This window comes from Lingula anatina, chromosome 1 (genome assembly GCF_051362555.1).
Source record: "Lingula anatina isolate TDL-2025a chromosome 1, LinAna3.0, whole genome shotgun sequence".
NCBI lineage: Eukaryota > Metazoa > Brachiopoda > Lingulata > Lingulida > Lingulidae > Lingula > Lingula anatina.
Window position 1 is genome coordinate 62,066,465 of NC_141767.1, and position 13,057 is coordinate 62,079,521.

The 13,057-nt window shown below is 34.9% G+C and overlaps 1 protein-coding gene across 3 annotated transcripts; it reads right to left on the reverse strand.

Annotated features, from left to right (window-relative positions):
* Positions 1-1,724: 1,724 nt before the first annotated feature.
* Positions 1,725-12,090, reverse strand: LOC106165664 (uncharacterized). 3 transcript variants are annotated; one of them, XM_087016488.1, is made up of 5 exons: positions 11,921-12,090; positions 8,613-8,731; positions 4,397-7,643; positions 3,206-3,327; positions 1,725-2,509 (listed from the first exon to the last, which is right to left on the reverse strand). In XM_087016488.1, the coding sequence occupies exons 3-5, from the start codon at positions 4,458-4,460 to the stop codon at positions 2,330-2,332; spliced, it is 366 nt and encodes a 121-aa protein (XP_086872614.1). In that variant the 5' UTR covers positions 4,461-7,643; positions 8,613-8,731; positions 11,921-12,090; the 3' UTR covers positions 1,725-2,329. The 3 variants fall into 3 exon arrangements, with proteins under 3 accessions (XP_086872614.1, XP_086872611.1, XP_086872619.1); XM_087016485.1 differs by lacking the exon at positions 11,921-12,090 and adding an exon at positions 11,571-11,759; XM_087016493.1 differs by lacking the exons at positions 1,725-2,509; positions 3,206-3,327; positions 11,921-12,090 and adding an exon at positions 11,571-11,734 and having other exon boundaries at positions 6,351-7,643.
* Between the last annotated feature and the right edge of the window lie 967 nt (positions 12,091-13,057).

Consider the following 13,057-nt stretch of genomic DNA (forward strand, 5'->3'; position numbering starts at 1 on the left):
CAATTACCAAGGCCAGATACCAAGACCTGCTCCTCTCAAAGATCTCGTGTTTTCACGTGCACGGCGAATGTGGAACAAATCCAGAAGTGGCAACCAAAGCTCACGGTGTCGGCTGTGGCTCGAAGGCGGAGCAGCAGGATTTTTCAAAATTGGCTTCAAATTATGCGACCACTTACTAACTGTCTGAAATATTTTTTTCTTTTGTAAACTGCATCACAGTAGAAGACCTTGATACGTTAACTTTTTTATTATTATTACCAAACTTGCAACCTGAGGGTTGGATAATTACAATCATTGCATCATAGTTGAATAAAACCACTAGTGAGTAAGAATAAAGGAATATTAAAACACATATGTAAACAAATTTAAAACACAATAACTAAAATGCAAGGTTAAAAAAGAAATAAAAGTGTATCAGTTAATTTTGAACTTGTATATCTCACTTGTTATAAGTCACTCATTGATCGTTTGGTTTTAATTTCAGGTCTTTTGAATGTCTCCTGTTCCCTTAATGAATATGCCCTCACTACAATACGATTAGGCAGAAATAAATTAAGACATTTTATTATACAAAGCCAAGTGTCTTTAAATTAATTAAATTACTATCACTTAACAATGTATCACAATTAAACAATTTGGGAAAATACCTGAAATGTGCATCGGAACTAAGATTAATGTCAATCTGGTTAATTATTATTATTATTATTATTATTATTATTATTATTATTATTATTGTTGTTGTTGTTGTTTGTATCAGTAGTAGTTATTGTAGTCATGGTAGTTGATTAGATATAACTTTATATTGTCACTGTTTTATATTCTGATGAGCGGTAGGGCTTAAAGGTTTAATAAATTGAAATTGAAATTGAATTGACATTTTGTTTTGGTTGTAAAAGATAATGCAATCTATGATCCGGTTCATTTGATATACTAAAAAACAATTTTTTGCATGCATTGTACTTACCACCTCAGTCATTTCTAAAATGATTAAAAATGATAATCTCTTTATTAATTGTCTTTTAATTTTTCATATCTGTCAACGCCAGAATTAAATGTGATTTATACATTTCTTTGTATTTTCATTATACTCATCTTTCTACTTTGGTGGTTTAAAGGGATAACAACTGTTCATATAAGATTCGAAATTCCACAATAAATACATTGTGAGCCACATATACAATAACGTAATTAATAATATAAATAATAATGTAATATAATGTAATAAATATCATTTTACCTCCAAAACGGCGGTTATCGCGATTATTCTGAAATTTTGGTTTTCCAACGCCCCACGCGGACCTTCGTAGATGGCTAACCTCTGTAATTATCTCTTAAGACATTTAAAAAACAATCGCCTTAGTTTGAATGGATTCAATAACCATTGGTAAGTATGGGAACTTTACTCCAGGAAAACCCCTTTTACTCTTCCCGCCTAAACGAAGAGTTGTTATCCCTTTAAATACCGGTAGATAAAGAGCTACAGTTAAAAAATGATTGTTATCCCCTTGCAGCCGAAAGACGCTACGCACTTTAGAATGGTAAGTAAGCCATACGGCGCGGTTATACCGCTATAATACACAGTGAGGATATCAACATATGGCCCATCATTCTTTTTACAGTCATTTGGATCCCGAAGCGCGGGTCCGGATTTATGTGTAAGCAGGCTCAGCACGCGTAATGATCCGGGCACCAAGCTACCAGAGTAAGAAATATAGAAAATAGAGAAAATTTGATAAACATTATATTTAGGCGGCAGAGAGAACAGAACAAAATATCGAAGGATATATGGGAAGCATAAAGCAATGGTATTTTAAATGTGCAAAGCATGCCTGCAACAAGTTACGTGTATAAGGGCTAAATGTCGAAGCATATACCTAAAGACACCATTTTCAGTAATTTGATTTTAAATTTCTGTCAACTGCTCTTGAATCAATTGAAAAAACAACAACAAAGTCGGGAGATGATGCGCTTAGTGCAGTAAATAATCAATAATTTGACATAACTGTTTCTTGCTGGGATGGCAATATTCATGTCAACACAACTGGAACTCTTTGACGCACCAAGCCACATCCTTGAAGGTGAGAAGGTGAAACCAATTCAATCCACAAGGAAACCAATTGAAGTAAAAATGATCATATGAAATGTGCTCCTTTCAGGCCCTGCCTCATCGGGAGTTTCTTTTGCACAAAATTTTTTAAATAACAGTTTTTTGAAATAATAAAAGCTCTATCTTAAAGAGCCGGTAGACAGCTGGTTCCGATCTTTATTTTAAGGCTTGAAATTTATTTTGTTTTCATCTAGGATATATCTGTAGTATCACTAAAATTATCTATCGTCTCAAGAAGACGGCAGCCGCAGCGGTCAAAACGGCAAGCAGACGACAGGACGACCGACTGGATATGGCGGTGTTACACAGGTCGCTAGTGCAGCATTCAATAGACGCCCCAATTGTCGCTGTTAGACAGACAGAGGAGCAGGACCGACTCGCAGAATTGCCATAAACCACTTTCTGGAAGTAAAAGTGTAAGTGGAATCAATATTGTCTAAAATTCTAATGCTCCAAGGACCTACCCTCTACCAGGGTGAGTGATAGATTTTTTACAGATATTCACAGATATGTCTCTAGCTAGATAGCTGGTCATTTTCAACTCAACTCAAGTTACTATATAAGTTACTATAAGTAACTGGCTCGCGCTGCCAGTAATTACGCCGCGGGATATTCAGGGCACAGACCGTGATCATAAGATACCGCGAATAGAAAATAGATTTTTAGAAAATAGACTTTCCATGTGAACGAAGCCTAAGTGCTCCACTTACAGCTATCCTAATATATATCAGGAACATAAATCAGACTGGGAAAACCTGCGGGGATTAATATATTAGCATTTGCACGGTGATAGAAGCATGTGCATTTTGCGAGTGAGATATGTGCAGGAATTTACCTTAAGATAAAATTGGATACACATTGGATAGACATTATGCTTGCACGTGTGCTGTAGTTAACATGGTGTTTACACACATTGCATAAACTGCTGATAACACAGCTCTCCTGTTCTTAACGCAAAATTACCACTTCAAATGAGTGACCCAATTGGCATTTCATCTAAATGTACAAATATGTTCCTGTGTGTGAGAGAGAAATACATAACTATAAAAATGAATACACGAATAAATATACAAATATATTAGTAAAAAGATTAGATACCGTGCACGATCCAGAACAAGTAGTCGTATTAGGCTTTGAGAATGTATTGAGCCAACTCCACTCCACGCCACATCTACTGTCCGTAGCGGAGGTACAGCTGTAACATTCAACAGCATCTGTCTCTGGAAGAGAAGAGACAATTTAAGAGCATTGGCAGTTGTGCTTTCATGAATATTTTCTTGGACGTACTGACACTGATTTACGATCATGAATTGACCCTTTTGCTGAGTGGGAATCATCAGAAACTCTTTTTCTCAGAGAGCACATTTTTTTATTTTATGGAAATTTTTAACCATTTGCAGGGGAGTTATATGGGGCAATTACGTTATTTACATGGATACAATGTAGTTTTATAGTGTATTGTAGTCAATGTCATCCTATTGTATAGATAAAATTGTACTAAATATTGTGTAGTACATACAAACAGTACATATTTACTATACATGCTGGTGCATCGGCTACAATAAATATCTTATTCTCATTCACATTTCAAGCATGGCGCGAAAGGACCTTGGGCAGACATTTCAAATTATTCAAAGTACACTGGTCAGCGTGACGTAAATAAACAAGAATTTCAGGGGGAAAAATCATGGCTGTAATTGTGCTGAATTTTAAATAAAGACCACAACGTTCACACCGGAGTCAGTATTTACAGTGGATATTGGATCTGGAAGTGACATTGGGAAAAGATCCAATTTGACTCGGAAGTCCTCACGATAGACTGATTATTCAAAATAAATATGAAGCAGGTACTATTTCAGATCCTCAGTTCGTTCCCATTTGACATAGAAATAGAAATGTTTTAATGGATAATAAAAAAACTGTCAAACCAACAAATACTGGCTAAGATAAAATATTAATATAAAAAATATCATGTCAACCATGATTCTTTTATGAAATTTATCGAAATTGTGTGAAAGGAGAATTTACAGAATCTCCCATTCTCTTGGTTATTCAAGTTATTTACCAAGCCAAAGTGGACTTCCGATTTTTATAACTGAACTGTAATTTAATTCTAAAAATAAAGCAGTGCGCTTATAAACATACTTTTACGACAATTTTATTTGTCATACTTTTTACCTTCAGTTGTTTGCAGAGAAACAATTCATCGTCGGTTCAACCGTAGATTATAAGGTTTTTACCTGTAACTCCTTAATGTTTTTCTATCCTATCCTATTTTACAATATTTACCTGGAATGGACATCAGCACAACTCCTAGTAACAAAGACAATATAACACATGTAGACTTGTCCATGGTAAAAGCGTATGTTGGGGAAATGTACTCGGTAATTTTATCTGTGTTGTTCAAACCGGCGTCTGATATATTTCCCTGGTTACCAACAACAGAGTCAAAGGATTACGTGATAGGTCCATTTTATGCCAGCTAATAATGTGTGCAAGGTCTTATCATTCGGTCCGTGGTACACAGGATACTTGACTGACTGAGGGGAACCTTGGCAATATCGCAGTAACCAAACAAACACGTAGACCTACCTTTATGGTGATAGGCGACAGTTTACACCCCCTCTCTTTATATATATATATTTTTATATATATGCACAGAGAGAGAGAGAGAGAGAGAGAGAGAGAGAGAGAGAGAGAGCATTTCAAGAGCACAAATTAATAATCTGTTGTGTTGGTCAGAGAGTTACGCATCTTGCAGGCCCCTTTATTCATCTCCTTGCAAGACGTGATGCGAACAATTCATTTTCATTTGGACAACAATTACAATTTAAAATAAAATTGTTGTCCAAATGAAAATAACTCGATATGTTCATTACCCGACTCGGGAACTTGCCTACGCGTCTGGTGACCTCCACGCTAAGTTCACTTTATAGCAAAAAAAAAAAAAAAAAAGATTTTCTTGGAAATGTCAACACTTCCTTCAATCACCAAGGTAAACCATTTCCAAAACTGTCCACAGAATTAAGATTCATATATTTTTTAATGAGTTCTGTGTTACAAGATTTTGAGTAATTCTCGTAGATGAATACTGGCAAACTCGAGGAGATCGTAACTTTCCCAAAGGATTAGATAGGCTAAAACTTGCTGAAATTTCCAGGGGTATTATCATTATTATAAGGCGCAGTGTTTGACTTTAATGATGCGGACTGTAGTGGTGGCAAGAACGTGGCTATCTTCTTAACCGATCAAGATATACCAACATGTTGCTTATCAATAAAAAAAAACTTATTTTAACAGCGCTATATATCCTTATGTAACTATTACGTTATGAAAAAAGGATATGAAATGAAAAGCTGCTGAAATAAACTTTTATTGATATGCAACATGTTGCCATAACTGGGTCAATTAAGAAGATAGCTACGTTCCTGCCACCTCACCCTCATCCACATCCAAGTCTGAGCGATTGCTTACGAATATTAAGATAGGAGGTTTTTGATAACTCCTCCTCGGTTTGTACAGATAAAAAAGTTCACATTGCTTTCGACACTGGGGAAACAATTTACTTCGTTTGAATTTCATCATCTGGTGCTTTCATTTTATTCAAGAATTTTTCTTAGAATGTGTTGTTGAAAACATCTTCGAGTTTTTCTTTGTAAGATTAAAGTGCAATGTCCTAAAAGCATGTTAATATTTAATTTGAATCGATTCGTTGTTGTTGTTGCAGTCAACAGTCAATATTTGTCGACAGCTGGCTAATTCAATAAGAACAATCAAACTGACGTGATTATATGCTTTCATCTTTGTTATCAATTCTCTTTTTCACCCCAAGAAATTATTGTGGGGAAAGTCTAAAGCGAAACTAACTTGAAGGGCACGTCATGCTGTCGCCTTCCCAAAAGGCATTAGTGCATATAGCCTAAGTTCCCTTATTTTTTTTTTTCAAAACAAATATAAAACCAGTTTTAGCTTTTGAAAGTCTCTATGGAAATTTGAATATATCGTGAATTGTTGATTACATCTTTGGCAAGCCCTTGCGCAAACTATTTGTAATTGAGACGTGCCCCGCTTCTGAAACTTTTCTTCTAGTTGCTATAGCAGCAGTACAGAAAAGTATACAAATTTGCATCTTTTTTCTTCAAAAATATATCGTAAAGCCTCTAGGGCTGTTTGCGAATAGAGAGAACAGCTTGCATTTATTAACATGTTGAGTACTCTCAACAAAAATCTGTATGCAACAATATTCTGTAACTAAGATGTTTATTTCACAAACAAAACAGATAAAAGTGTTTTATAGAAGAGGTGCTGAAAATTAAACGATACGCTTATAGTACAGTCGCTGCTCCTCTTCACCGTAATCTAGACCCCTTGTAAATTATTGAAATCTATTTAACTTGTATTTTTAAATTTTTGCAATCATTCACTTAAGCATTTCTTAAGCATTAAAGCTTAGTTTTTTAATCTTCATTATCGTAAAACTTGAAATAAGCCCATGCGTGAATCCCAAACACCTTTGCAAGTAAGATAAGTCTTGTTTTCAAAATTCTTTATAATTTGCTTTAACTTAAAATAACAAAATTCTCATCTTTTTAATTCTATCTCCAAAAGTATTGTGAAAAGACAATAACGCTTTTTGATCCGTATAAAAATCCCATATAAACTCAAGTACAAGTTGACATACAAAATATATACTTTAAGGGAAACTCCATGGGATTTCCCCGCCAAAATGGATTTTCCCGGGGAAATAAGTAATTTCCTCATACTCACGAATCATTTATCTATCCCACTCTGCACTTGGATTCGACCTTAAATCAATTTATAAAGGTTGATTTAGTTAAAAGGATGGCCAGTCTTTATAACCAGCGACCATCTTCCTATAAGGTTCCCTATAAATTTCAACATCGATAATGCTCCAGAAAAAATATTGAAGGGGTTAAATTGTTTTAAAGGTGTATGCAAGGTTTATTAAACTGTGGATGGCAAAATTAATCATTTGAGAGGGGGGGGGGGGTTCAAACCCATGGAGTGTACCTTTAAACTGCATTTAATCAGAATCACATCTACATAAACAAAGTCTGGCTGGAGTAGTTAAATCTGTACCCATACAAATTCATCTTACGCTTTATCAGATTTATATCCAGAAAGGATAAGATCTTAGATATGAAGGGACACTGCAAGGGTATGTTCTGCCAAATCGTCATATCATCATTTTTATTAATGAAATCTTGTTTTCAAATTGCGTATGAAAAAAACGCTGAAATTTGATTATAAATTAGAGTCAAAGCATTTCACTAAAAAGTAGCGTCTTGGATATGTAAGAAAATGAGTTCCGCTTCCCTTTTCAACTCTACTCCAAAAGGAGTCTCCAGAGGGCAGCTACAATGGCGACCATTACAGCCAGCAGACGATAGGCAGGCAGGCTGGATATGGCGGTGTTACACAGGTCACTGGTGCAGCATTCAATTGACGCCCCTATTGTCGCTGATACACACACAGGGGAGCAGGATCGGGTTATCAAATCTCCAACTACAATTTTCTAAAAAAAAATTAAGTCATCAATACAAAAAAAAAACAAAAAATTATAACCCTTAAAAGTTTTCACAGTGTTCGTTGCATGTTTATGGGGCTGTCTTAAATGAAAAAAATCATCAGTTATCTCTATTTCTATGTAATCACCGAATTGCTTTATGATAGCTTGGTCCAAGGTAATACAGATTTCGATGAATGAAGTGAATAACAATATGCAAGCTGCTTGTTTGAAAAACAAAATAACAGCGTAATTTTTTTCTGGAAAATTATGCCGCTTTACTTGTTAATATTATTAGTGAACATTAGATAAATAATAACACAGATAAATGGAAACGTATAAATCTGACGAACTGATAAGAGTTACATAGAATTCTGATAAAAAAATTCATATAATTTGTCAGCTGATAGATTTTTCTTTACGCTAAAAAAGTGTGTGGGGGGGGAGGGGAGAGAGGAGGTATTTAAAAATCCACGAAAAGTCTTTGATAATATACCACGTTATTTCATTTCCAAAATTAGGTCTTTTGGTAAGAAGTCCATGTCCGCGAATTCTTATTAAAAAATTCATATAATTTGTCAGCTGATAGATTTTTCTTTACGCTAAAAAAAGTGTGTGTGGGGGGGGGGGGGGGGGGGGAGGGGAAAGAGGAGGTATTTAAAAATCCACGAAAAGTCTTCGATAATATACCACGTTATTTCATTTCTAAAATTAGGTCTTTTGGCAAGAAGTGCATGTCCGCGAATTCTTATAAAAAAATTCATATAATTTGTCAGCTGATAGATTTTTCTTTACGCTAAAAAAAGTGTGGGGGGGGGGGGGGGAGGGGAGAGAGGAGGTATTTAAAAATCCACGAAAAGTCTTTGAGAATATACCACGTTATTTCATTTCTAAAACTAGGTCTTTTGGTAAGAAGTCCATGTCCGCGTAACCCCCCTTCCCCCCCTCCCCACCGCTTAGTCCATATCTTATAATTACCGTGCATGATCCGATGCAGGTGGTGGTAGGAGGAGGTGACAGGGTGGTCGTCCAGCTCCACGCACCACACTTATCGTTTGAAGCCGAGTTGCAAGAGTAACATTTAACTGCTTCTGTCCCTAAAATTGACAAATTTATATTTCTGATATTAGGGAAAAGGGATAAACTCTGTTCATGAACGTAATGTTAACAAGCGTTCTCCTTCTTTGGTACATTTATTATAAAAACAATGATGAAAACTAGACAGCAAAGCTAACAAACACACATACACACATCAAACAAACAAGCAACCAAAAAAGCTACTTTATTAAAAAAAGGGGAAAGAGACAAAGTCATTAAGCAATTTTGAAGTAAAATAAAAGTTTGGCCGTTAAAGGACGAACGTCACAAAAATACATGTTTTAAAAAAATCCAAAAAATTCAATTAAAAAATTATCTGAACATGTCAGTTTTTGAAAGGAACCTGCTCTATTAGCATACACAGTTTGAAACTTAATAGGCTTATCGTCAAAATAATGTAAAAAAAGAACTTTTGTTAAAATAATCCAATCATGTTGATTATCGAAAGGAACATTTCTAACCAAACAATGCTACTCAGTAAATTTAAAACAAAAATATGCTTTAGCAGCAATAGGAACTCATACTGTTTATTACAATTTAGTTTAGCTCTTATTTATATAATATATATCTTAACCATTTTCATCTATAAACTTCTTTGTATTTTATGTTGTACAGTCTATTGAACATTTTATGGATTTTAGACTTGAAATAAATAAATATATTATTATTATTATTATTATTATAATTCGGACATTGACAGCACGTATACGACACGTACAGGCAGCGATTAGCATAATCACACAGGTGTACAGTATTTATAAACATACATGTCTGTATAATTCTTATCTTTACGACATAATATACCATTTACCAGGACCTCAGATTAATTATGTGCCCTTTTCTCCAGCGCTTGCACTTTTCCTTTTAGGAAGCAAGTTACATACAGTGTATTCCCATATTTTAATATCAGATATCAAATACAAGCATATGAAACTGTTTTGAATAAAGACAAATTGTCCTTGGTGATCAGCATATTTTTCTCTTATTTTAAGTCTTAAAAGGATAGCTAATGTATTTTGAGATAATGCATTTGAAGATGGAACATGTATGAAAATTTCTTCAGCAAAAAAAAAAAAAAAAAAAAAAAAAAGTCATTAAGTTCAACCTAGTGCAATGAAAGTGGAAATTTTATATTAATTTTGGAAGTTTTTATTTATGTATTTTTTACATTTTTACACACTTTGTGAATTCTTACTAGCGCCCATGCATATGGACTTCCTGTGCATGTATACTTGTACCATTGTTTTGAAAATAAAATTATATCCTGTTGTTTTTTTACCCTCTATTTTTTATTGAATATAAAAGAGGTAACTGTTCATATCAGCCCAAAATGGATTCTCCTGGAGTAAATGACAATTTCCCCCTTCTTACCAATAGTTACTGGGGTACTGAATCAGTTTTGACATTCAAAATTAGTCGATCTGTACTGTAATTTTTTAATTTATTTTAATATTTCAAAAGATTATTACAGAGTACAGCCACCATGTGATTGGATGGCAAGAACAGTTTCCTAAATAATTGTGAAAACTACCATTTTGGTGGTAAAATGGAATATATATATTGTATTCCTATGGGTTCTTTACACTATTTATTCTTAAATGTGAATCTCATAAAAACAGTTGTTAACCCTTTAAAATATTCATTTAAGAAACGATGAATTTGTCTGTGCAAAATAAAGAAAAACAACTTTGTTTTATTTTAAACTTAATTTTTGGACTCAGAAATGTTCAATTACCTACATAATTTCATAAGTAACATTGAAACATATGCAAGGTACATGTACCGGTAGTAGGGCATAGAAAAAGAAGGTGCAACAATATTAAATTTACAAGTTAGATATAAAACTCACTGACACGCATTGTTTGACTATCAATTGAAAACTGTAATAATATCCAAAATAACCGGTGATAATCGCCAAAATAAAGTACATCTGCAAATGTAAACAAACGCCGAGTTGGGCCCGTCTTGGGTCATGGATGACGCAAAACCTGGATTTTGCACGATTTTTGGTACAAAAAATTCTGCAACAATTTTTTCCAAAGATGGATTTTAATGATTTTTTATACATACAATATTGATTAAAAGATACGTTATCTCTTATCCGGAATTTCCCGCACACTCTCTAGTTGAGGAATAGTGGCCAAAGTTACGATGTTGCCAAGGTCAAATTTTACCGCTCAGTGCGACTTTGACGAACGCAAGCTCACTCTAAACGACAATATTTCATTAGAAGGCTACGTGAATATGAAATCTACATACCCCACAATCATAATATCGTATTAGACTTGCTAAGTATGCATTTATTTAAAGTATATAGCCATTTTTCGACCAAGTTTAATTTTTTACAAAATGTGAGCCCGACGTTACGTCCTGGCGCGAGAAAACGACGTTATATCACTCCGCATCGACAGTATGTGTCCTACTGTGTGACCTGGCAGAGGGTAGCCAAACAAAGTTTTTCAAATGTTGTCACTGATGACGCAAAAAGAATGCTACGTTAGTAACATTCATGTGTTCGTGCCTTTGTGTTCCATTTGAAATAATATGTTCGTGCAGGACTTGGAACATTCTTAACGGTTGCAATCACATGTATGAGGTGAATCTCTTTACTTCCCTAAGAGTTACCAACAATCATACATTGAAATGGGAAATAAGAAATAATTCGGATATTGAAATAAAAGTTAACGCGATGGTCGACTCTTTTCTTGGCATTCCATCGTGCTTCACTGGTATAACTTTCCCCAAACTCCCCTTAATACCAAAGTTGCCGTTTGGCTCACAATCAAGCTTTTCTCAAGAAAAGCTGAAACATTTTCGAAGCAACAGTGTAATCCCTACCTTGAACAAAGAAAAAAGCACACGCCAAAATCAGTAGTAACACTCTTTTGTCCATCTTCGAAGTCAAATTATCAAACAGCCGTGAGTTCCCACTCAAACTAGATGACACCAATATAATGCGTCGTTGATCAAGGTCTCTTTTTCTCAAATGATTCACTATGAACTACTACGCATGCTCTATACTTAGCAAGAGGCCATAAAACAAAAATAACCCACGAACTAAACCAGTTTCGGTTCCTCTTTCATTTTCTGCGAAAACGGTTGGATTAATGTTTGCATAATACAAAATTGATTGAAGGCTGTCGTGTTATCACGTTCAATACCATCTATTTTTTAGTGTAAGGGCCTACCGATATTCATCTGTGATAATCATGCAGGTGTTACAGATTGGAGTTTAAAAAGCACACGCCAAAATCAGTAGTAACACTCTTTTGTCCATCTTCGAAGTCAAATTATCAAACAGCCGTGAGTTCCCACTCAAACTAGATGACACCAATATAATGCGTCTTTGATCAAGGTCTCTTTTTCTCAAATGATTCACTATGAACTACTACGCATGCTCTATAGGGTAGACCGGGGCTAAACGCCCAGTCGGGGTCAAACGCCCACCCGCTTTTTTTCAGGTATTACGTATAAATACGCGTCTCGTGATGTTTTGTCCACTTCCGATTTCCAGCAGACTTATCCTCCATGACGGAGATGACCACAAACTAAAAAATAAGCATTTTATGATAATTTGTTCATTTTTGCCTTGTTTACTGTTATTTAGCCTTTTCCTTAACATCAGTGACACCACCTACCAAATGCACGAATTCAAAAAACTTTGTTGGTGACAGAAAGGATGGTATCAGACCTCCATACAAGTTTTGATGAAGTCAGATTGTATAAAACTTTTCCCGACGAATTTTGAAAAAATATACAAAATATCAAAAGGCGTTTTGCCCCATATCAGCATGGGCGTTTTGCCCCCTTTCGTTTTTAAATAAAAAATAATTCTAAAAAGATGCGGAAGTGTTCTTTCATGCACGTTTTTTATTGTATATCATCAGTTATAACACTTATAAGGGGAAAAGCCAAAGCAAGTGGCTGTACTAGGAACTTAATTTTGGAAGTATCACAGTGCCCTGTCGTAAAGAGTAGAATTACAGCTCATTCTGAATAAACATGATGGGTATTTTTATTATCTCAGTACCCCAAAATATTATATGTTGCTTTTAAAGGCTTACTAAGTTGTCTCGTAGAAATATAATTTTATTTTATTTTGCTTTGTACAAAGGCGGGGCATAACGCCTATAGTTTGGGGCAAGACGCCCACGGTGGGCGTTTAGCCCCGTGGTGCGAGGCGTAATGCCCCAGCCATGGGGCAAAAAAGCCGATTTTAAAATTTACCTATTTTTTACCTATAAGGTTTTTCTTTTGTTTGTTTCCAAAAGTGTTAGTATCAGTTTGTAGTCTAGTCAGCCCTTCATAGTTAACACCCACTTTGA

What these genes read in the sequence shown, in the direction of transcription:
- LOC106165664 (XM_087016488.1), bottom strand. Translation starts at nt 4,460, where the DNA reads ATGGACAAGTCTACATGTGTTATATTGTCTTTGTTACTAGGAGTTGTG. An exon ending in TGTGCTGATGTCCATTCCAG is followed by an intron (nt 3,328 to 4,396) that starts GTAAATATTGTA and finishes CTTCTCTTCCAG; the next exon opens with AGACAGATGCTGTTGAATGT. An exon ending in CTTGTTCTGGATCGTGCACG is followed by an intron (nt 2,510 to 3,205) that starts GTATCTAATCTT and finishes TTTTACTTCCAG; the next exon opens with AAAGTGGTTTATGGCAATTC.